The sequence below is a fragment of the Strongylocentrotus purpuratus genome, unplaced genomic scaffold (assembly GCF_000002235.5).
Source record: "Strongylocentrotus purpuratus isolate Spur 01 unplaced genomic scaffold, Spur_5.0 spur5_contig_855, whole genome shotgun sequence".
NCBI classification, from domain to species: domain Eukaryota; kingdom Metazoa; phylum Echinodermata; class Echinoidea; order Camarodonta; family Strongylocentrotidae; genus Strongylocentrotus; species Strongylocentrotus purpuratus.
Window position 1 is genome coordinate 747,412 of NW_022145563.1, and position 25,658 is coordinate 773,069.

Genomic DNA, 25,658 nt, shown 5'->3' on the forward strand with positions numbered 1-25,658 from the left:
TACCATTCTCGACTCTTAATTCTTGTCCCCCCCCCCCCTGGATCCGCCACTGAATATAACACTGCCACATGCAAAATTCAAATTTGAAACTAGAAAATGACTGTGATTTTGCTAGTGATGAATATTTTGACACCACATTTTCAAGAAACCCTTCAATTATGATTTTCTTCCAATATTTTAGCCCTTTTTTCCGGGCTTAGGCTAGTAATAACTCCATGGTTTTTTTAAAACAAGTTTAGATATTTTCACCGTGCAAATCGCAGCAACAACGCCCTTTAAAGATACCGTAACGCTTATAAAACCTTCGTCGTCGCGGTAGATTCCGATTCACAATCACAGAATCAGAGGTACCAAACATTGTTTCTAAAATGATCAACACCGGGTAAGTCACGTTTTAATGGGACATTAATGTAAACACATGAATGGAGGCTGTCTTAAATATTTAATGGGATATATTAGTATATTGCCAACCTTCATTTTACGCATGATATATGATAATCTTGTTTGACGATTCGTACACCTAGGCCTACAATACAATAGACCCCACATGTGTACGAGTACGATCCAGGGCAGCGCCAGCGGGTCAGGCTCACGTTCACCGTTGGTGTGCCAAGATATGGTCGGACGTTGGGTCTGTCTGGGACTGGGAGCGCGCTAAGCCTAAGGAACATAATTTTGCGGATCACCACTGTCTGGCATCTTCTACGCAACGCAATTAAATTAATGCCAAAATGCAGGAAGGGCTTGTAAGATATAACTTTTTCAAATTACAAAGGGAACTGAGTGTGAATGAATGTTAGGCATGCATGGAAACTTCGCTGGGAAAATTGACTGGTTCGATGATGTCTGCAAATCTATGCCACGCCCACACACTCATATCATTATCAGTCATAGAAGTTAGTGGCATCACTAGGGGTGCTTTTATCGTGTCTTGCCACTAGATATGTACATATCGAATCCCACTATCGAACCCCACTATTGAACCCCACTATACGATCATGATTTGCAGGATGTCGCGTTTATCGTCTCTTCACGATTCAAAATAAGAGCCTTGTCTCCGCGCAACTGTTTTGCACCATAATTTGACCCGGGTTTTGCACCATAATTTGACCCGGGAAGCAGACAGTTTCTCGGAGGTCAACTACACACACATCCTTATACAACAACATGACACAACACATGGCGCACGCTAGCCTCCGAACCGGAAATTAACCTGGGAGGTCCAAATTGCACATGTATGTGGTGTTCAAAACAGCTTTTGAGTTTATTATCTCTCAGAAACGTGATTCTGGCTGTATGTCACATTCAAAACTGACCTTTTTTGGCGTTACAATATGCCCATATCTAAAGACGTTTGAAAAAGGCTTTGCGTTTATCACCTTAAAAATTTGCCTGAAAGACGAGTCACGATTGAGAAACCTGATTCTAGGCAAAAAATTGGTCAATAAACGCACCCTATGATTTGTGTTATGAAAAAAAAGGGACATCCTGTCTTGATTGATACTCATATATCTCAACACCACTGTACAAAACTTATTCTCTCAAAATCAACACTTTCATGACAATTGATGACACCAGAATAGCAGGAAAATACAATCAATTCAACTCACGGATGTTGGAAAAAATATTTTCAAAATTTAATTCAGAAACCTATTCAATGTCAATCCTGGCGAAGAGTTACTCTTGATTCTTGCGCTCTTAATTGGTGTAGTAGTTCAAGGGATGGTTATGCCTGGTTGCAATGGAGATGACTTAGTTATATTTGATTATTTTAATTAGTGAGCCTGACAAGAGTAGAATGTACAGTGTCTTTGGAGGATATCACATTTGAAATAGAAGAGCATATTCTGGTAACAGTTTATTGTTAATCTTCAGAATGATCAGGTATCCTGAAAAATTTGACAACACCATTAACATATATTTAGCCTTATACTATTAAGGGCAAAATACCGGCCTTGTCCAGTAGACTTCATACACAAGTTTAAATCCATATAACTGATGAAATGTTTGAATAAAAATTGAATTTTATCCATCCTTTGCTGTAATTTTTTCAATGAAGAATAATAATACTAATACAAAAATAAAAAACAACTATGCAACAAGACAGTGTAAGACAATAAGAAGGTTAAAAATGTTCACTTACAGATATTTTTAAGAAGGAAAGAGAAAACATATTAAGTAGTAAGTGATGTAATAATATTTGAATTTTTCAAGAAAACTTAGGCAAAACTGGGCAGAATACACATCTAAAATTGAGACAGGAGATCGAGAGGAAATTCTGATATGTTTTGTAGTTCTGATTGACAGATTTGTTAACACATTGGATTTGATATGGGGAGGGGTGAGTCTGCAAACACAGGCTCTAATTTACACTTTAACAGCCTACTGTAGTCTCATTGTGCAGACACTGTACAATATGCAAAACGCCGGCAGGGCGCGACAAACCCGCTTGCCCGACGTCCCGGGGCAACCAAATTGAGCCGTCGGGCAAGTAAATCAAATTATCACTTGCCCGATTCGGGCAAGTGATACTTTTACAGTAATTTCCTAGTGTCCAAGAACTCTACCATTCACCCGTCAACTTCTTACCCGTCGTCAAAATCCAGAAGCAAAAAAGCGATCGTTCCGATTTCGAAAAAACTTCACAGACAGCTAGCCAGCTCAGCTAGCTCAGCGCGCATGCAACAGTGACACTTCAAGCCATGAATGCCGCTCCGCCTCCACGCACGGCCGGCCGTGAGCTAGCTAGAGACAGCTAGCGCGATCGTACCAGCTGCGAGCTTATTCGCGCTCTCTCTCTCTAGCTCTGCAGGCCGCACCGACAGGCCTTTGCTATTCTCTGATTGCCGATTGGTTGAATCACGCCAAATATGACGTCATTATTCTAGGGAAATGAACACGTGCGAATCGGAATGGAATAAACAACAGGGATTTTCTAGTAAGTACAAAAAGTCAAATGTTTGATATTTATTCATAATGACTGTTAATGATTGTGAACATATTATTTAAAACTCGCTGCTCATATAAATCAGATGAATGTTTTTGTCTCGTTTTCAATTTATTACTGCGGTCTCAAGATCCGACCGAGCGAGTCATTTTGATAATAGTATCGAGACCCCCAGAATATAAGCCGTTGTTGTTTTGTTTTCATGGTTTTAGCGACGTTGTTTAGTCTAGTTTTCGCATACTTATCCGAGATTTATCGTAAAATATCTTCAATATTATTATTTAGTAAGAATTTACAAATTTTGGCATGATATTTATAGCAGTGAATGATGAAATAAAAATGTCCGTACTTTATTTAAAATAGTTGATTACCCATTATTTACATGACGTTTCTTGATGGAAGAGTTGACCCAAATTATTAACAGCTGAAAATTAGCCTACGTTTCCAAATGACAGCGGCTTGCACAGACACACATGTGATGTTGCACCATGGTACATGTGGCTACCATTAATGACATGTTTGTATCATATTTTTTACAACAGGGTCATTATGCTTTTTTACATGACTGAATATTAAAAACTTAAACCTGCTTGAACCATTCTACCTTGCCGAGATTCATGTGAATCTGATTATTTATGGAGAATCAATAAAATGCGTTTTTTAAACCTTCAACCATCCTTTGTTGACCATTTTCTTTGACATATTAGGTTATTATTCAGTACAGTTACACTGTACATGTATGTGCATTAATTTGCTATCTAAAACACTAACTTATCATTACGAGATAATAAATGCTTTAACCTCGAGTCCTTTTTCGCTTTAAAGTTTTGGGCAAGTGGAAATATTGTTTGGGCAAGTAAATTGAAAACCCACTTGCCCGACAGGGCAAGTGGTGAAAAAAATTCTTGTAGCACCCTGGCCGGATGAGCGTTTGTGCCTGAAAACTAGGGAGAGGGTGGGTAACTTATGGTTTCCTCTTTATTGACTCATACTCATAGTCATACTGTGTACTGGTGATGCTTGTACTTCAATTGCATACTTAAAGGTAAAGACCAGTATTGGAAATGCCCCAATTTCAAAAAATGAAATGGAAGCTCTCATTACCAATCATGTGAAAGAATATGTTTTGACTAATACATGATGATAAAAAATTTGCCGGGAAACCGCCTACTAATTCATATATTTGGTAAATTTGTTTCTCTCATGGTCTGTGAGAGATATAGGGTAGTCCCATATACATCTTTCTGTGTATAGTGCTTGTAACTTTACGAAGAATGGGCCAAATTTCTTATCATTTTGATGATTCCAGAACCTTGCAGATGCTAGATGATAGATGATCAACCTTTTCTGATCGATTCCACAATGTTTCTTTCACAATGCAATCGCATGACCATAACTGGTCTTTACCTTTAAGAATAAATGATGTGCCTGCAACCTTTATATTGTTGGTACCAGTAAATGTTAAAGTCTAAGACTAATCCCATTTACCATCAATAGTTATACTCGTTTCACACTTGTTTTGCTTAACCCCGTACTTTGCTTAGCCCCGTACTATCCTTAACCCCGAACTAACTTATTTGGCTTTTCACACACGCTTTTTTAGTCCTCTACTAAGCGCCTACCCCGGAATAAGAAAATTAATGCTGTTCTCACTGCAAATCGTTAGCCCCGTACTAGCTATATTGCGCGAACATTCATTAATTCGCTCCATTGCGTAGTACCGGACTATTTTTTGTTTCTGTTCTCATTCATTTGCTAGGTTAGCCCTGCTCTTTTGCAGGGCCAGCTAACCCCGTACTATAGGTAGGGCTAGCCCACTTTGGTAAATACATGTCTGAACAGAAAGTGAAATAAGCTTAACCCCGAACTATAGGTGGGGCTAAGACCCCCCTTTAACCCCACCTATAGTCCGGGTTAAGCGTATTTGTGCTATTGTGAAAACAGTACTAGTGGACTGAATGCTTAAAATAGATGCATTTATGGATTAAATGCTTGCATGTACATGTATAAATATATGTGTAGTCACTCCATCATTTTGTAGAGTCTCTGTCTATCTGGCGAGGAAAGGCAAGATAAGATTTGAAGTGGTCGAAGAATGTGAATTTAATGTGATTACCGGTAGGCCAAATTTAAAAAAAAAGTGTTTAGTCTCCTGCCTTTTTGAAAAATAGGAAGGAGGCCCTTTAAAAAAAAAATTAAATTTTTTTTTACTTCAAAATGGCCGCTCGGTACATCTTCCCTGACAGTCGGGCTATTTTTCAAGATGCCCGCCAGCATTTATGCTTTTAAAAAATTTAAACTTCAGGAAAATATCATTTTAGCAGTATGTTTTTCATGTTTTATCATTATTTTTTTTTTTAAAGAGCAGGCGCACCCCCCCCCCCCCAAAAGGAAGCAGGCGAGGACGCTTAACATGATTTTTTTTTGCAATGGCCTTAATTCTGTCCTCTCCCTGCATGTACCAAATTGTGCTTAGTTAGGCTATGGTTTAACATTTAACATGCATTTGTGTACAGTACTTCCTGTCAGCAATCGTTTGAGGCAGTCTGAACGGCTTTGCAAACAGTAGCTGAAAATGACCTTCAGAATTTATTTGCATTTAAACTGATACGCTCACTGACTTTGGTACACATAAGATAGACCTACAAACTCCATATCTATTCATGTTAGTGTGCTGAACTTGAACTAGTGGACAGATATTGCAAAGACGATTCTATTTCTACAACCAAACTTTGATACCTCAAAGAGTCCATTTAGCCTATTTACAATTTACATGTACATGGCCATTGTAAGGACCCACTCTCCCAGGCCCAGTACCTATGCATTGTAATACATTGTGTTTTATAAAATAATAATACTAAATGGGCATTTTAGAATTTAAACCATATTAAATACATGAACTATGTTTATAATATTCAATTGGTTTACCTATGTTATTTTGTGAGTACCTTGTTAACTACTGTAAGATTGCTAAAACAAGTATAAAAACTTTTATTTGGGGAGGGGGGGGGGCTTGCTCGTCATAGCAACAACTAATGCATTCATAGGGAATTTACCCATTGGCGTAGGGGGATGGAATCCTACATATAAAGTAATCTGGTCTATTTTAATAGGGCTTGTTCCTTTCTTGCTGTCCCTCTCATACTTAATCCAATTGTATACTTTGTTATTAATTTTTCTTGTGAATTTTATCCTTTGTATCATGTTGATTTATGAATGTTTGCATGTGTTTTCTGGATTTTTATGAGCAAATAAATTGAAATTGAAATTGAAAGATTGAAAATTGTATATATTGATGAATATGAAAGATACTTTTTTTTAAAGTTAAGATATTTCAAATGTAGATTTTAAATCATGAATGCATTGTTGTCATGGTAGACATGACATGGTAGGAATCATTAGCACCTTGTTTTTTCCTGTATCTACAAGTTCACATGTTCAATGAGTGATAAACTTGAAAGTAGGAAAAATTCCTTTCAGGTACAGGGTTGTTGATTACAGAGAAAAAATAGTTTACTAGTATTTGAATACCAAAAAGCATTTGTGCAATATAGAGGATATTTTTTTTGGTCATGTACAGTATAATGTATACATGGATTTATTTATTTATTTATTTATTTCAACATATTTCATCAGGATAACAAGATCAGAGAGGACTGGTTTACATCCTGGTCCTGAATAGTAAAAGCTTACACTAAAACATCAAAATAAATTAATCATTCAAATACAATATAGTCAGAATTCTTAAAATACTTATGAAGTCATAAAAATATTTATAGCGACCACAATCTTGAGTAGAAACCAAGTAGAAATGACATGATATTTACTTAAATATATAAAAACACAACAATGGAATCAAATAATCAATTAATCTTTTTAGAATCAAATTCTGTCACACTACAGAATAACCTTATATCATGAAGTACCAAACTAAACCTAAAGCAGAAAGAGCAGTAACAACGATATTACAATAATAATATTCATAATTAACAGAAATAAGTTTTCTTATACATGTTTTTAGAACAGCCTGTGGAATGTGTATTATGTAGATTAAAGGGTACTAAGTTATTCCATGCTTTGCCGCCTGCATAATGTAGACTATTCTTGAAAATTTCAATATTAGGCTTGGAAACGACAACACTCGTTGAGTAAGCCAATGTCGTATTCATTGGATGCGGATCAAATACCAAGTCAATAGCATTGCACAAACGTGATGGAGCATAGCCATGGATACAATTATACAACATACAAGCATGAAAATAGTTCTGTCTTTCTTCTAAAAACCTGCTATTTCAATCTTTTAATAATATCAAGTTCCTTTCAATTATTCTTGCTACTTTTTTGTGTAAATCTAAGGATAATGGTCTTGTATACAGGACAATCCCCCAATACTGAACAATTGCATAATCTAATATACTGTACATGTACATGTAGGTTGGATTGTACATTTATATTTCATATGCTAACAATTTACTGAGCTTCTTCACATGCATGTCCCAGGTTAAGTTTTCATCAATTTCAATTCCTGAATACCAAATACTTTGTTCTTGTTTGATTTTATTGCCATCCAAAGAAATGTTTAAATCCTGAATAGTTTGTGAGTTGCGTTTCAATAACATACTGTAAGTTTTTTTCAATATTAACTTAGACAGATTCTTAGATTTAGACAATTTCTCATGACTAATAAAAAAAATTGTTTTCTGCCAGACAAGTAGTTACTAAACCATATCAACTCATTATTCTAAACACCATATCTTTCCAATTTGTGCAGTAATACTTTTTTAATCAATATAGTCAAAACATTTCTATATATTGAGGAAACAAGTACCGACCATTCTGCGTTCATTAAAAGAATCATACCAATCATCTAATATCTTATGTAAACTTGTAGTTGTCGAGTGGTTCGGTAAGAAAGCATATTGATCAATATTTTAGAAAGTTGTGTTTTTGAAGTTATCAAAGGGTTTGACTCTGGACTTCTTTCTCCGGTAATTTTGCTAAATGACATACCACAGAGATGGCCCTAAAGTTAGTCATATCACCCTGTGTGTGTGTGTGTATTGGGTTTTTACAGATGTTTATTAATCAGATATGATTGTTTACGTCTGTGGACCGACCTTTAATGTCACCATCCGAGGACGTGACTTTCCTCTGCTGAATCAGTTTGTAACTTCCATTGTTAGCTGGATTACAATACAGGCGCACCCAAATTCCCTTTACCCTTATAAATGGGAGCAGTTCGAGCAATCTTCCAGTCTTCCGATATACATGTATATCCGCTTGACAGACTTTCATTAAATACAGACTTTCATTAAATAATACACTGGTAATTTTGCTAAATGACATACCACAGAGATGGCCCTAAAGTTAGTCATATCACCCTGTGTGTGTGTGTGTATTGGGTTTTTACAGATGTTTATTAATCAGATATGATTGTTTACGTCTGTGGACCGACCTTTAATGTCACCATCCGAGGACGTGACTTTGTTTCGAACCTGCGTCCTCTGCTGAATCAGTTTGTAACTTCCATTGTTAGCTGGATTACAATACAGGCGCACCCAAATTCCCTTTACCCTTATAAATGGGAGCAGTTCAAGCAATCTTCCAGTCTTCCGATATACATGTATATCCGCTTGACAGACTTTCATTAAATAATACACCCAAAGAAGTCCTTATATAAGGCGATGCTATTCTTAGTACTTTGGTATTAAAATTTATTCATCCGTAATGAATGCATCTACCTTTACTGTCAAATAAAATGTTCACTTTTTACAGTACAGTCAAAGCTGTCTTTAGAAAATTGCTAATTATTTTAAAAGTCATCTATGAAAAGTAAATTAATATACCGGCACATCTTATGAAAGATTGTTTCATCCCAAATCATTTGGTATCATTTTTGTGAGGTATGGATTCACGCTTGAATGAACAGGAGGCATTGATTGCGAGAGTGCAAAAATCGACTTGCGCCAAAGTTACTTGTGTGATGTTTGAATAAAACAATTGGGATTTGGGTATCAATTTGGTCCTTGCAGATCCAAATAACATTCCTTACAAAATTAATCATGCCACACATATCAAATATCAAATATCAAATATCAACAAACGTGTGTGTGCGTGTGTGTGTGCGTGTGACCTTGCTTCTGCAAAAAGCATATGAAATGCATTTCATTTGATACATTCAATTCATTCTCTCACTTCGCTTATCCCAACATAATACATGCTGTAAGCATCACTTTGGCGCAAGTTGATTTTTGCACTTGTGTCGTGTAAGCTTCAGAATACTACTGTAGTCCCACGCGTTCACATTTTAGTTTGCTTTCTTTCCACTACATGCAGGAAACTAGCCGGGCGGACGCTGTTCATTACAGGTGCTAGCAGAGGCATCGGCAAGGCCATAGCGCTGAAGGCTGCCAGAGATGGAGCCAACGTCGTCATCGCTGCCAAGACAGCAGAAGCTCATCCAAAACTTCCAGGCACGATCTACACAGCAGCAGAAGAGGGTAGGTTGGGCGTAAGAACCTGTGGAGATATGGCACTTTGTCGTGCCAGCCAGTGAAGCAATGAAAGTTGGTCGTGCATCTCAAACAGTAAAAGTTTAACAAGCAAAATGCATATCCAGGGTTCAAACAAGTACCTTATGCCCTGCACTTTGCACTTTATACAGTGTGGATACTTGAAATATTTTCTTTGGAGAAACATGAAATAAATAAATTTGCTCACATGAAACAAAAATAAAGATCTGCTTGCATGGATAATCATAGGGTTGAGAATTGTGTCAAAAAGATCAGAAAGAACTTCATTAATTAGTCCGAGTCCTTTATCAGATTTTCCTGAAATTTCTACTGATTTTTCCCCTCCATTTTATTCATCCCCCCCCTCATTTTCTGCTTCTGTGATTACAGAGGAGACTCCCCCTTTGAGTTCACTTTAATTTCTACATGATTGTTTTATCTCATAATCATATTTTCTCTGTTTTGGTGTATGTATTGGAAAAGATTAGAGGGTAATACATGTCATATTTACTGGATATCAAAGAAGAATTCAAAGTGGTTTTCTAAAAAAAAAAAAAAAAAAAAAATTGACATATTTGCATACCTGTTCACACAAACTCAAGTTCAATTTGTTTTCTTCTTCTTTTTCTTTTTTCTTCCCTCTCTGTGTATGGTGTCTGTAGTGGAAAAACTTGGAGGGAAATGTCTGCCATGCATTGTGGATATCAGAGAGGAGTCCCAGGTGATTTCAGCCGTCGAGGAAGCCGTCAAGAAGTTTGGAGGCATCGATATTCTAGTCAACAACGCTAGTGCCATCAGTCTTACAGGTTAGTATGCACATTTATGGCAGATAAATATATATAACGTATCATTTATTTTAATGATAATAATATTCCGCTTTTATATAGCGCCCAATACATCGTTGTATCGCTATACAGATATATTATTACCCCGGTCATCGGATTCAGGCTTACCTGCACACAATGTATGCACATTCTCCACTCCCTGTGGTGTTGATTTTCAGGCTATTCCCTTATTTGAAGCCGTGACACCACTTCCATTTCAGGCTCTTTCTGACCTGTTCAGACTGTAAATTATACAGTATTTATAGTACTCCAACATATATGTAAATCCACTCTTAATACACTGAATGATAACCATTTTCTTTGATTCAGTAAGTTAAAGTTCTAATTTACCACATCCATAGAAAGTCTTTCTTTCTTTGGTGGTAAAATTCAGCACAAATCTATTTTAATACATGGTTCACTACAAGTAGGAAATAAATCTTTTATTATTCTTAAATTCTTAGATCTCTGTATGAGAATATGAACCGGTAGTTACACCTTGCACTTGATTGAACAAAAATAGGAATCAACTGTTTTCATATGAGAGGTGTTGTGGTCTAATGGATACATCGTCAGACCTTGGATCACATGGTTCACATTTCGAGTCCCACCACAGTCCTAATGTCCTTTGGCAAGAAATTCCTCTACATTTGCCACACTGGATGCAGGTGAGGTGAATGGGTACCTGGTAGGAATTAATTCCTTGAAATGCTAGAGCCCCATAATGGCAGCCATGCTCAAGTCGGAGTAATAATTGTGGAGCGCCAGGAGTTTCAAGTCTGACAGACATGAGCGCTATACAAGAAATCCACTATTACCGGTATTGTTATGATTATTTTTGTTTTACCTAGATACTGACCACACACCAATGAAGAAATATGATCTCATGAATTCTGTCAATGCAAGAGGGACATACATGTGGTAAGTTATCAATCTTAACATTCCAAAATTTCACTGAAAGCTTGCATGGAAAAACTAGAGTGAGGGCACTATAATGCTTGTAGTTTATTGTATCACCCTATCAAAAGATCATTAGAGACTTTGGTGGAAAGCGCTTTATAAGCATAGTTTGTATCAGTATTATTATCATTATTTTTGTTACCGATGTAAAGTCTACATTAATGTGCAATGAAATGGAGAATGTTCCTGTGTATTTGGTTATCAGTCAATGAATTTACTTCAGTTGACTTATAGGCAGGAGGTTGATCATTTAAATCCCAGCCATTTGTATCTTCCTACAATCTTTGACTAAATGATATGCTATGTGGGGAGATACAATCTACAAGCTCCCTACTCAAATGTAGATGATTAAAATCTTCTGATTACAGTGAGGTCCAGTCATACGTTGGCTTGGTATTAAAAAAACTAGGTTCACAATTTCAAAGTACACTTTCTGAATACATAGAACATAATGCAAATATTAATAAAACATTGATATCATTACAGAGATGCCAACCCTCCCGATTTTATCGGGAGGCTCCCGATAATTCACCCCAACTCCCGACCTTACGATCACCATCCTTATCCTCCCGATTTATTAAAAAAAAAAAAAAAAAAAAAATGATTTTTTTTTTTTTTTTTTTTTTTTTTTTTTTTTTTTTTTTTTTTTTTTATTATGATTTTTTTTGGAGGGCGCTTATCAGTATATATATCTGTGAATTGAATGAGAAATATCATCTGCTAACTTAAGCATGTAATAATTCCACTATGTTAAAAGACAAATTAAGAGTAGCGAAAGATTGTTTCAGCATATGGATCGCCGTAACCAATGCGTGGATATTGCCACAGAATCCAAATGGCGGAAAATCAGCAAAATAAGACCAGGAAATGGTCTCGGAAGTATAAGACCGAATACAGTATCAAGTACCTGTGTAATCGGAAGTCTGAAAGTAATTCATCATGCATTTTGTACAATTTTTATGTTATTTAAAAAAAAAGGGGGAATTATTTAACTAAATACACATGTAAAATGCTCCAAAATAAGGCTCAGATTGCACCAGAGAGCATCTAGAACCCCAGAGCTTCCAGGGCCCTAAGGCGGGCCCTGGACCCCGGCCGCATGTGTCGGGCGCTACGCGCTCGAGATGTGCGCTACGCGCACATTAATTGGTGTCGATTACAAATCCTCCCTATTTCTGATTTCCAAAAGTTGGCATCTCTGTCATTATCACTAATATTTATCACTACTTACTTTAACTTTGTGTGTTATCTTGTTTTGTTTCTAATTTTAATTTCAGCTCCAGAGTTTGCCTTCCATATCTCAGGAAAGGAACAAATCCACACATCTTAAATCTTAGTCCACCTTTGAACTTTGAACCTAAATGGTTTAGAGGTCACGTAGGTAAGTGATCAATATAAGCATTATTCCCAGTGCTGTGCTCATTTAAAATGCCAGGACCTTGAAGTAAAAGAATAATATTTTCTAGTGCTGTGCTCATTCAAAATGCCAGGACCTTGAAGTAAAAGAATAATATTTCCCATTTGCTATGGTAAACTATCAGAGTAAGGGGGTGTTTCACAAAGACTAAGATCGACTTTATGTTATACTTAACTATGGCAGGCCATTCATGCCACTGGTTGCTCTCATCATTATGATCTATAGATAATATTTTCTTTCAATAATAAACTATCAAATTCTGTAAATTTGTGACTATGATTTGTACCTCCCTTGAGAGACCAATGACTGTAAATGGTGAGAGAAAACAGTCCCCTGTTTTATCAAGTCTTTATTGTAAAAGAAATTGTAGTACAAACAGTCAAACCTGCTTTTAGTGACCACCTGACTATAAAGACCACCTAACTAGAGAGACTACATTCTCTGTTTTGCCCTAAATAGTGTCTTTCACTGAAATGTGTACTCGAGTGACCCTACACCACCTGCCTATCAAGACCACTTTAAAACAAAAAACTTTGTTGAGCGGTCTTTATATACAGGTTTCACTGTAGTTATCAGGACTATGGTCCAATTCTGGACTCATGGCAGGTCGTACCCAAAAAGTTTTTGTTGCAGTAATGTTTTAAGATTGTATTTTTACTATAGTATAGTGACAAAGAACCCTTATCTTACAAACCAAAATATTATTTGATGCTGCTTATAAGTATTGGCTTGCATGGTGATGTAGATATACAGTAGGCTTGCGGTAGCACCATGTGAGAGAGGGAAAGATTATCGAGAGTCCTTTTCAGGACTCCCCAATCCTCCCTCTCTCTCTCACATACAAGATACAAGATATTTTATATGGTCTTTGCAAACAAGGTAAAAAAAAACTTGGTTTCCATTGGCGTTACAGTAATATTCATGAAAATACATAATTACAAGAAATAAGTGCATCACGTTTATAATAATAATAAGGAACAAATACATGCAAAAGGTAATGAAGCGACAAAAATAGTCATTGGTACTTCAAATCATGAGTTTCAAAATTAAGTCTCGGTCAGTGGTATTTCAAATCATAATATTTTCAGTATGGTGCAACCGCAAGCCTACTGTATACAAATATTATTTGGTGCCACTTTAAGTTATTCCATATAAAACCATGGAACATTAGACTGATCTTTTCTGTCTGTTCCTCATCTTCTCAGTATCTTCTTTGTTTGATTTCAGCCTATTCGATTGCCAAATATGGAATGTCTTTATGTGTACTGGGAATGGCGGAGGAATTCAAAGCAGATGGGATAGCCGTCAATGCACTGTGGCCCAGAACAGGTAAGATTCAGTCACTTTCTTATTGCTACAGCAGGGTTGACAAGTAGTCCCTTAGTCAAAATGGAACTGTAATTAATCTGTTTTTTCTTAAAGGCATCGTTTAAAGGTAATACAAAGTTTTGGGAAATTTTGGGTTGGGTGGATAGTGATTCTTTACTATTTTGATATATTTGGATGCCCCTGTGGATGTTTTATAAGCACTAGAAAAATTAGCTCCTAAAACACTTTTGCTTTCAAGAAAAATTGAATTTTAAAATTTACTGGTGCTCCCAATAAATTTTGATGGATTTCAAATAGCCCCTACAACCGTACAATGGTAGCTGCGACCATGTGATATGTATTGTAATTTGTATGTCTATTTGCATTTTTAGTTTTGTATAAGATGTAATTGTATATCAGTCTATTTTGTGTGTATAGCGCTTAGAGACTTCAATGGTAAGCGCTTTATAAGTAACGTTTTTATTATTATTATTATTATTATGAAAATCTCAGAATATGCAGTTGTGATATATAATTTCCAAACGGGAATAGCTAATTGGTCGATTTCAGTCAAGAAACATTGTTTTATCGCTTAATTACTACATTGACCTTGAGAGGGAGCTATACAACATAAAGAGTTTATTATTTACAATTTCATAATTTAGACTCGATATCAACCGCGACAACGATCACTGAATATTGTAGGATCGCATATGCTTCCATTATGTTCATTTGAACCAAATTCATGACCCCATACCAACACTTTGTATTACCTTTAAAATGTTAAATTTGAGATGCACGGCCCTACGTGTTATCAGTGTCTGTGATACGGTGTAATATTGAAGCCCTAAAAAAAAAAAACGTGCATCAAAGTGATCAAGAAGTGCCTCAAAAAAGTATATATCTTTGAGTGACTGGTTTTACCTTACTCGTTTTCCCCAATAGACTGTAGTGTTATGAAAACCGTTGGGAAAACGCAAAATTTGGTTTCGATTTCCAATCATAAATATCTTGATAAAATCACACAGGCGATCAGCTTGTAAACGTCATGGGGTTCCTGACTGACCTAAAGGTTTATAATTATAATAATAATAATAATAGCCTAATAGTCCACTCCAAATATTATTAAACCGAAACGGAAATTCTTTTTGCCCAATTGATCGTGAGCCCTGCAGCCACTGAGCAGCGCCAGATCAACGTTGCTCTATCCCTTATTGTTGAACGCCAAACAAGGTAGCAACAACTCCCATCTTTTAACGTCTTTTGGTATGACGCGGCCGGGGTTCGAACCCATGACCTCCCGGTTGTGAGGCGGATGCTCTACTGACTGAGCCAACACTCCGGTACTGCAGCATGAGCTAAATCCAAGATTTTGTTTCAGAATCTGATACAAAGTTACCGGATCCCTTAAAAAAAAAATGTTTTCTTTCTTGTGTAGGTGAGGGGAAAATTCTGAAAAAGAATGCAGACAGATATAAAATTAATTTTTTGGGTTATGAATATCATGCCTGTTGTATAGTTGTACAACACATAATCCTGCCATTCTTACTCGGTGGTCACTTTTCTACATTAACCAAATTTCTAACTTCAACCCTGTAACTAAGCCATACCTATAATTGGAGGTGTGGCCTACTCCACAATGAGGAGTTGCATAACATTTGTTATAACAGTTTTCACTATAATGACGTTCCACTGTATTTCAAATATTTTCCTGTGCTGCAGCGCCATCTGGGTAGCAGGACAGCAGGAGTCAGCAATACAGCCTAGAACCATCAAAGTTACAAACAAAATTTTGTTGTTGTTATAACAGTGTTCTTTTTATTGAAATTCCAGTGTAATTCAAAACTTTCTACTGTCCCTTCGCAGCCATCTAGAGGGCAGCAAAGCAGATGGTCGGAGGTGAGGCCTGTTCCACGATGAAAAGTTGCAGAACAGCAGACATCATCACAGATTCAGCAAAGATACCAAGTTGAATTTAATAGCATTTGTTATAAAAGTGTTCATTATAATGAGGTTCCACCGTAATGTCTTTCCTTCACTCTGTAGCCATCTGGACGGCAACCATGCAGATGATCGGAGATGAGGCCTATTCCACGATGAAAAGGTGCAGAACAGCAGACATCATCACAGATTCAGCAAAGATATCAAGTTGAATTTAATAGCATTTGTTATAACAGTGTTCATTATATTGAGGTTGCGTCCATAGTAATAGGGACTTTTAGATTCGCACGAGGACAATGGGGATTGCTACGATCGACGTCCTTTTAATGCGCTGCCTTGAATGGACGTCACACGTTTCAGTCCACGCAAATCCAAAAGTCTCTATTGTCTTTCCTTGACTTTGTAGCCATCTGGACGGCAGCCATGCAGATGATCGGAGGTGAGTCTGACTCTACAATGAAGAGTTGCAGATCAGTAGATATTATCACAGATGCTGCCTACGCCATCTTCAGCAAAGACAGTTCAACCTTCACAGGGAACTACTGCATCGATGATGAGATCGTCAGGGCAGAAGGCATCACTGACCTGGGACAGTACTCCTGCGTCAAGGGTACGTGAAGTAGACTTTGTTGTAAAGCCAATTAAGTTCTGGTAATGGCATTGGATTTCATAGGAGAAACTGGCTGAGAAGTAGTTCTATATACTGTATAAGCAGATATTTTCGCATACAGATATTTTCTTTTTTTTAGTGCAGTGTTTATCCCCATTACAATCAGGCCTATACAGAGTGCCCCTGAAACAAGAAAGCCCAGATTTGTTGATAAATTAATCTAAATTAATTATTGGTTAGTTTTACCATTATTGAAAAGCTTATTTTCTCTTCTTTTATATGACTCCTAAAACATGATCACTATCTCAGGAATAACTGATTTCAGACGGCCTGATGAGATCTAGAGAGAGAGAACCCTGATTGTCCAAAACAAGTGGATGGCCTCAATGTTTGATTCATTATAGTTTTGAAAAGATAATAAGATTTTGGGAATATTTAATTATTGAAAATACACATCCCTTAAAAGCTCATATTCTCTTCTTTCAAGTGAGGCCATAATCATGATGGAAGGATAACGCCTGACAGAGCAGGCAGCACACTTTGTAATTAGTCAGGCAAAAAAAAAAAATGCATTTGAGCAATTACATTGTATCTTTTATACCAATGATAGGTTGTGCACTCAGTCATATGTGATCCTTCCATTATGATTATGGCGTCAAATATAAGATGAAAATGCAAACTTGTAGATAATGTGTATTTTCATTAATCAACAAATAATTGTTGTAATTCTATTATTGCAAAATTATGTCCTGAAGTATGTTAAACTTTAACTTAAATGTATTTTACTTTCTTTATTGAATCACTTGATGGTCGTATGCCCACAATTATACAATTTTTACACAACTGCGCAAACAGTGTCATTTTTGACAGACATGGTGCATTATAAATGTCCACTATTATTATTATTATCAATAATCCAAAATCATTTTTTTGCTGGTTTGCGCAGGGGAACCTCTCCTCCTTGATTTCTTTGTGGACCCCGACCCAAAGGCCAAACCAGGAGAGTTCATAGATGCCATTGGGGCCGAAGAGGCGTTAGGAGGAGGAGGAGCTGAAGCTGGAGCAGGAGCCGTGCCAGCCATGTTTGATAAGATGGGAGGCATGCTGAGTGAGAGTCACGTCCAGAAGATTGGCGCTGTCTTCCAGTTTGAGCTATCAGGTATAATGAGGAGGGCAATAGATTTCTCATCCTTATTTAAAGAGAAGGTTGAGTTATGGGAAGAGGTGAAAATTTGGCGTTATCATTGTTATTACGCAAGTGTGGAAGAACATCAGATGTAAGTGTTCCCTGAAAAGCATGGCTCTTCAAATGCTGTAATATTCTAAAATGACATGTAACAGCTTAAAGATCGGGACAGATTTTTATGCCACATGTTCGTGTAGTCCCATATACATATTTCTGTGTACAGTGCTTGTAACTTTACCAAGACTGGGCCAAATTTCTTATCATTTTGATGATTCCAGAACCTTGCAGTACACACCAATACTTAAATGCTACATGTACATGATCAACCTTTTCTGATCACATTACCAGAACTCAACTTTATCTTTATGAGGTACTGATCATTCAAACTTTGGGGAGGGGGAGAAGTGCATGGTTCATTAAATGTCTCCACTCTTGATACCACATTGAGTTCACTGGTTACTGTGACAGACTTGAGTATCTTATTGAAATGGTTCAAAATTCATTTAATCATATCTTATCGGTTGAACAGTTAACGACCCCCCCCCCCCCCCTCCCACCTCAATGTATGTGATTATCATTTGCTGTAAAGAGGTTAGAAATCAATACATAACATTTGGATGATACTTTTACTTTACCATGTAAGAGATACATTATTAAGTTCTGAAATGAATCAGGAACAAGGGTGACCCATGAGTCATCTCGTGTGAACTGGTTGACCCTAGTAAAAAGTGGACAGATGGGGTGACTGAGATGGAAGGAAAATGATCTCTTAGCTCAGTAAACAATTGAAGAAGAAAAAAAATCCACTGTTAGTGGTTTAGTGATTTAGAGGATCACCAGCAATTAATGTACTCATAGTCATAATTATCTTCACGAGGGCAGAAGTCCCATATAGAGTACTGAAGCTGTGACGTCATAAAAATCTATTTTTAGAATTTCTCAATTTTTCTTCATTTTCCGAAAGAGCATCAAAAATAAAGTCCAAATGTCGAAAACCATCTGAATAAATTTATGTCCTATGGGAACTCAGTGTTATATGCTCTGGCTCCTAATGGTCATTCTCAGTGAATACTTCACATATTCAATTGGTTTTCGACATTTGGACATTATTTTTAATGCTCTTTCGGAAAATGAAGAAAAAATTGAGAAATTTGAAAAATAGATTTTTGATGACGTCACACTTCACCACTCTATACAGTCATAGCTATAAATAAACAGCCTCTAAATTAGTTTGTTTACACTCGGTTTTATTATCTCTCATTCCTTTCTGCCGACAGGTAACGAACCTGGAACATGGCACCTCGATCTGAAGAATGGCTCCGGATCAGCTGGCTCCGGACCTCCGTCCAACACCGCTGACGCGACCCTGTCCTTGGACAGCGCTGACTTCATCAAGATGTTTGAAGGGAAAATCAAAGCTACCGTTGCCTTTATGGGTGGCAAGCTGAAGATCAAGGGAGACATGATGAAAGCCATGAAGCTGGAGAAACTCATGGATGAATTCAATAAGCTTCCAGCGGCAGCGGCGGCACCCAAGGCAGAGCCCGTAGCAGCAGCAGCAGCGTCCGGAGGCAGCGGGGGTCAGATAGATGTAATGTTCACAAGGATACGAGAGCTTCTGAGCGAAGAGATGGTCGGGAAGATTGGAGCCGTCTACCAGTTTGACGTCTCGGGTAAGATCACTTACAGTAGTAGATAAGACCACTTTGTACATGCTAAAATCTTGTTATGTCAGACTAAAAAAAAAAACACGATAAAAAATAACAAGCTGCCAAATTCTTATTGTTATAATAGGTTTCACATAAAAGTTTTCTTTATCATAGGGTTCTCCTCTCCTTTATTTGTTCAGCATGAGAAGTTTTAAAATGTATTTTACAGTCATTAGGTAATAGAGGTATACTGGAGATGGACACACAGTTGCTTTCAAGTCTGTATTCAATTTGATAACAAATCAACTTTCTGGAGGACTTTTATAAATAAGGAACACAATATTGTTGTTCTGATGTACGTGGTATTTGGCAACAAATAGTAATGCAATCTTAAATATGCATAATGGAACAATCACTGTGAAATCTTTTCTGAAACCAGCTTTACTTCCATAGGCACTTCTGTTACTGTTGAAATTTTGCACAATTTATAGGTGAATTTTTTTTCTGACCTCAAATTTTTAAAATTTTATATAGAAGTACTGGGGGGGGGGTGTTGCCAATCTGCCAATCAACGATACCTCATACAATGTATGAACATGACCTACATGACTTTAAGTTGGACTTAACAATGGCAGGCTGTTCATGCCACTGTTTGCACTCACCATTTACTGGCATTGGTCTCTCAAGGGACCTACAAAGCTACAGAACTTACATTTATTTACTTACACTTACGTTTATAATTCATTATTGGAGGAAAAAATACTATCTAATACCCCATTCACAGTGGCCTCAAACACCGCGACAGCAGCGGGACTGTCCCGCTGCTGTCGCGGTGTTGTCTTCAGTGTGAAGGCTCGGACCCGTTATAAACTATCGCGGGATAACACCGCCTCGCGATAACGCCGCGACAAACTATCGCTAGGTTCGCCTAGCTACAGCAGCGGGACAGTCCCGCTGCTATCGCGGTGTTTACTCAGTGTGAAGGCTCTCCGCTATAACACCGCGACAAACACGTGTGATTTGTTTACTTACCTATCACTGACCTCTTTTCTCCAGCAATGGGGAACATAAAGTGAAATAGAAATAAAGTAACCAGTGGATTCAAATTGATTTTATGATTATGTAGATATTATAATTATCCAAATAAAAATATTTCACACTTCAAAAAATTAAAATATTCTGACTGGAAGCAATAAAAATGCTAGTTTTTTAAAAAGTAATATGATCGAGGATACAAAAAGCAACTTGACATGTTTACGCGCTGAAGTATTTCCGGTCATATCGGGGTCACTCGCGGGTCATGAGCCATGCATACACGTGTTTGTTACGGAGGTAATAAAAATCACCCGCTGCAGCGTGAATGGGTACATGATATTTATCCCGCTGCTGCAGCGGGATAACTTTTCTACTGTGAATGCATTTGTAGCGGTATTATGGCGGTGTCGCCGCTCCGCTACAACACCGCTACAAATTTCAAAACCACTGTGAATGGGGTATAAAGATCATAATGGTATGAGCAAAAAGTGGCATGAACGGCCTTGCCATAGTCAAGTCCAACTTAAAGTTGATCTTAGTCGTTGTGAAACACTCCCCTGGGGGGTGTTTCATAAAGCTGTTTGTAAAGTTATGCATGACTTTACGAACGACTTGTATATGAAGTGCCAGATAGGATGCCCAAAGTTTTGCCTCATATTTCCAATAACCTTAATTAGATTTTGGCAAAAAATATACTTTGCATTAAAATGTTTGTTATTATAATAAGAATGTTAATCTACATCTGCACAGTTCAACTTTAGATGATGCAGTTTATAACAATTGAGCATCCCATTTGGCTTTTCATATACAAGTTGTTTGTAAAGTCATGCGTAACTTTACGAACAGCTTCATGAAACACCCCCCTGGTACATGTAGGTCTTGTTCATGCATTGTATGAGGTATCTTTGATTGGCAGGTTGTTTATTACACAGGAAATACTCGAGTGAAATCTACCCAAACAGGTGTGTAACAATGGCAGGCATAGTAGCTTGTAGATTACAGGAAGAAAATTACAAGAAATCAACATCTGATGAATTTCTTGGTCAGAATTTGTAAACAAGGAGGAATGTATAATTGACTAAAGGTGCGAAAGGTCACCAGGAGGGCACTGGGATTATGAATGAAGGTCATGTGTAAAAAATAACTTTGCACTGACAATGGTGCCAGATATGGCAGATGTAAGTGAAGATCCAACAGAATTTGTTTTTACTCCTATTTTGTAATTCCTTTTGTAGTTAAGAACTTGTAATTGAATTACTCATTATTTCTAAGTATCATTTCAAGGGTCCACACTTGTACAAGCATTGCTTTTTAGTGGACCCCTCTGTTTCCAATATGTATTCCTCAATTTTTGTAAATGTTTATAATTGATTTGTCATGTTTTGTTGGAAACATGAATAAATTGAATTGAATTGAATTGAACTTAACCATGTACGGTCAAACCTGTATATTGAGGCCATGCAAGGGAAACAGAGAAAGTGACCACCGTAGACAGGTTCTACAACACACTTGTTTTTCTTGAGGGAGACAAAATAAATGGCCACTATAGACAGGTCACCTTTGTATAACAGTGGCCACTAGTAAGACAGATTTGACTGTATTTGACAAGTTTTCCATCTTTCTTTGACCAGGTGAAGAAGCCGGAAGCTGGACCCTGGACCTCAAGAACGGTTCCGGATCCGCCAACGCGGGCGCTGCTGAGAACCCTGATGTGACCATGATCCTAGACACGGCTAACTTCATCAAGATGTTCCAGGGCAAGATGAATCCCACCATGGCCTTCATGGGCGGCAAGCTCAAGATCAAGGGAGACCTCGGGAAAGCCATGAAGCTCGAGGGTATCATGAAGAAGATGCAGTCAAAGCTGTAGAACAAGAGCGATTCAAAGTATTCAGTAGGACTTGCTTTCACACATGGCTCCACATTAACTGTTATGCCAAGGGGTCAGTCTCTGTACATTAATGATTCATCTTTAAAGTATACCAGCCATCTAAAAATATAATTTGTGTACAGTTAGAATGTATAAAAACCAACCTCAAAATATCTTAACCGGGCAGTATACGAGCTAATGGTTGAGAAGTATGTAGTATGAAGCAGAACCCAAGACAGACTTTGGTTCTGTGTGGGCCATATTCTATGCCAGTGCATTGAGTAGTCTACTCGCTCTAATGGAAATGGGCATAAACTTGGCCCATAGATTCCGAGATTTTTAATTTTTTTTATCTTGCTTTTATACATTCTAGCTGTACACAAAATGTTTTTTTTTTAGGTGATTGGTCCAAAAAGAGAGTTTTGCCATACCTCTTAATGAAATAATTGTGCAAATCTTAAATACGTACACCCTTATATGTAATTGTCGACTTCTTCCACAATACACGTTTGCTTTGATTGCATTGATGTACGGAGAATTTACGTCATTTCCTGTAACTCTATTAAAGCTCTATGCTGCACCTGTAAGTTTCTGTTTATCTTGTATATGTAAATAAAAAGATTGATAATTTGAAGCCATTTGTGTTGTTCACAACCATTTTGATCAAATCAATATAAATACTAGTGAACTAAATGTGACTTCCATCCACATACAGGGTAGATTTGGAATAGATAAGAACTTTATAAGGGCATTGATTATCTGCTTTTTGTACGGTAGTAACAATTGGTTAGGATACTATATGAAGAGCCTCAAGTAAAGTTTTAACTCTATTTCATAATTATAAATATTGTATTTAATGTTGCAATGATATGATAAAAAAAATATTCCTTTATAATATCGGTTCCAGAAATCAAACAATGGAATTTTCTTAACCTATTGAAAAAAAGCTTGATTCACACACATATTCAGTGGAATGAAATAGACATTTAATGGGTTTCATCTTTACTGGGTTAGTTGTACACTGTGTCTTGATGATATGCAAGCGTGTTCCTGCATTTGTACATGAGCATTTAATATCTTTTAAAGCGCACTAATGTCATGAGCGGACAAGGCCACACCAGAATTACAATACAAGAAACATCAATACATGTATTAGCCTTTCTCTTGTCCAGGACATATCATCTATCAGAGTGGGGGCCAAGATGAAACAGATGGAGTGTATGCCTTAGCCATCATGGTGCAAACATGAATATGCATGAGATTGTGATCGAATAATATGTGTACATTCATCATTCTTTGTTTTTTCATTAAAATGTGATGCACAAATGATAAGTGACATTTCTTAGGAAGTATGTACGGTTGGATTTTACTTTACCTCAATATCATTATGTAATGATAAAAGTAATTTGTCAAGAATATGAGGCTTGTAAAGCATTCATTGTAAAGTATGCTCTATGCTCTAACATATTCTACCTCTGTTATCCTTTGTAAAATACATGTACTTCTTGATCTATCCTTATGGAGGGTATATTTTCAATTCTTAATTCTGTCACCAAAGAAACAGCCTACTAACGCTTTTCTAGCTGAAATCAATTTGAAAATGGGATTTTCGGGGTCGTGTGGAAAATATTGTTTGTTGTATCATTTTGAAGTGTACATGTAAATTGTTTTTGTTCTTAATGGAGATGCCATATTCCAATTCTTAAATGAATTGGCATAATATCACTTCACTGATTTCAAAGATTTCTCATAGGAATTTATTGAAAAACAATTACTACATATTTATTTGATTAATTTAGGAAATGCAGTGCAATCGGTGTATTCCTTATCATTGTGGCCATGAAAAACACTTTGCAGTGCGTTTTCGTTCTGCACCGAGACAATCATTTGTAGATTACTTATACACATTCCTACTGAAGTATACAGAGAGGGGAATACCCTGTTAAGCCCCGTTCTCATATGATGCAGGAAACTGCATCTTAAAACCAATACGGCCAAACAAAAACCATTTTATTTCTGAATGGCACTTAGGAATGAATAAAAAGGAGAGCTGTGTTCAATGAAGGCCCTGAAGTGTACTTACTTTAATATCTGTGTGTTGTAAGATACAGAAACGTGAAACATACAGTATATATATAGCCTATTACAATGTCAAGATTTGAGGCAGTTGACTCGTTATGTGTGAACAAGGTCCAAGTTTACAACATTATCATCATGACCGACCATGAATGTACAGTCAAAATGTTTGAAATCTATTTTCAGAATTCCCTTGTCATTTCTTGACAATTTGCCCCCCACATTTGCATTTCATTTTGAAAATACTTGTACAATGAATTTATAACATGATTGAAAGAAATTACCTACAGATTTCTTTGAATCAAATTTATTGAAAAAGAATTAAGTAACTTTGTACTCTATTATAATATATATGTTGAAATTTATGGACGAAAGTAGTATGGTTGAATTATTATTTGTCTTGCACAAATTGTTTTCAATTCTTTTGGTGCGGAATGTAATAAATCGGTTGAAATCAATGATCCAGTATCCTTCTCATTCTTGTTAAGTTTAGTTTTGTCCATTAGGAAAAGCAACATCAAGGGCATTGACATTTCTGTTAGAAATCAATTTCTTGTTTAAAAATGTCTTGAAATTGAAACAATTTTTGGAAGGATTGAAACCACAGTGTTTCTTGCACATAATTTGTATACAGCGGCGGATGACAGATTTTTGAAAGGGGGGATCCAACAATTGCAGGAGGCACACTGAGAGTGTAAACATGACTCCATCTGGGTGGGGTCCAGGGGCAGAGCCCTCGGAAGCTCTCGAGTTTTAGCGATAGACCAGTACCTGGTTAGCACATGTCCCAGATGACCCCGAATATCCACAGATCTACAAAACATGAAGCGGCCCAACTTTGTACATTTTGAAATAATCACTCCTACAGCGAAGGAGGTGCTACATAAAACAGCCTATGTTTCCCCTTTCCAAAGAATACTTCCACCTGTATATCATGGAGTGCAGTACTCAGTGGCGTATGCAGGATTTTTTTCAAGGGGGGGTTTTCCAAAAAAACATACATAAAACATACACATAAAAAAAACTCGAGGGGGGGGGGGGGTTAACCCCAAAACCACCCCCTGCGTACGCGCCTGGCAATACTTGTGCATGAATGAATAATGATTACATAACTTTCATGAGCACGTTTTGTCTCCGTGTATTTCACAACTTGGTCTGCAATGACCTTAATCTGCTTATGCTCAGACTGCAACCGTGAGCTGGCTTATTCAGAACCTACCTACCTAGATTAAACCAACTTGAGCAATAGAAACACTCTTTCCCAAGGACAATTGTATACAATAGATGGTTGTCTTGGGAACCACTTCTATATTTATGGATGGA

At 37.0% G+C, this 25,658-nt stretch overlaps 1 protein-coding gene across 1 annotated transcript; it reads left to right on the forward strand.

The window, feature by feature from the left end:
• Nucleotides 1–251: 251 nt before the first annotated feature.
• On the forward strand, nt 252–24,793 carry LOC582286 (hydroxysteroid dehydrogenase-like protein 2). Its single transcript, XM_030996447.1, has 10 exons — nt 252–382; nt 9,284–9,447; nt 10,122–10,265; nt 11,135–11,204; nt 12,521–12,624; nt 13,888–13,989; nt 16,316–16,519; nt 17,466–17,678; nt 18,983–19,378; nt 22,021–24,793. Exons 1-10 carry the CDS (start codon nt 369–371, stop codon nt 22,257–22,259), a joined length of 1,650 nt encoding a protein of 549 aa, XP_030852307.1. The 5' UTR covers nt 252–368; the 3' UTR covers nt 22,260–24,793.
• The last annotated feature ends 865 nt before the right edge of the window (nt 24,794–25,658 follow it).

What these genes read in the sequence shown, in the direction of transcription:
- LOC582286 (XM_030996447.1), top strand. An exon ending in CTACACAGCAGCAGAAGAGG is followed by an intron (nt 9,448 to 10,121) that starts GTAGGTTGGGCG and finishes TGGTGTCTGTAG; the next exon opens with TGGAAAAACTTGGAGGGAAA. An exon ending in TGCACTGTGGCCCAGAACAG is followed by an intron (nt 13,990 to 16,315) that starts GTAAGATTCAGT and finishes TTGACTTTGTAG; the next exon opens with CCATCTGGACGGCAGCCATG.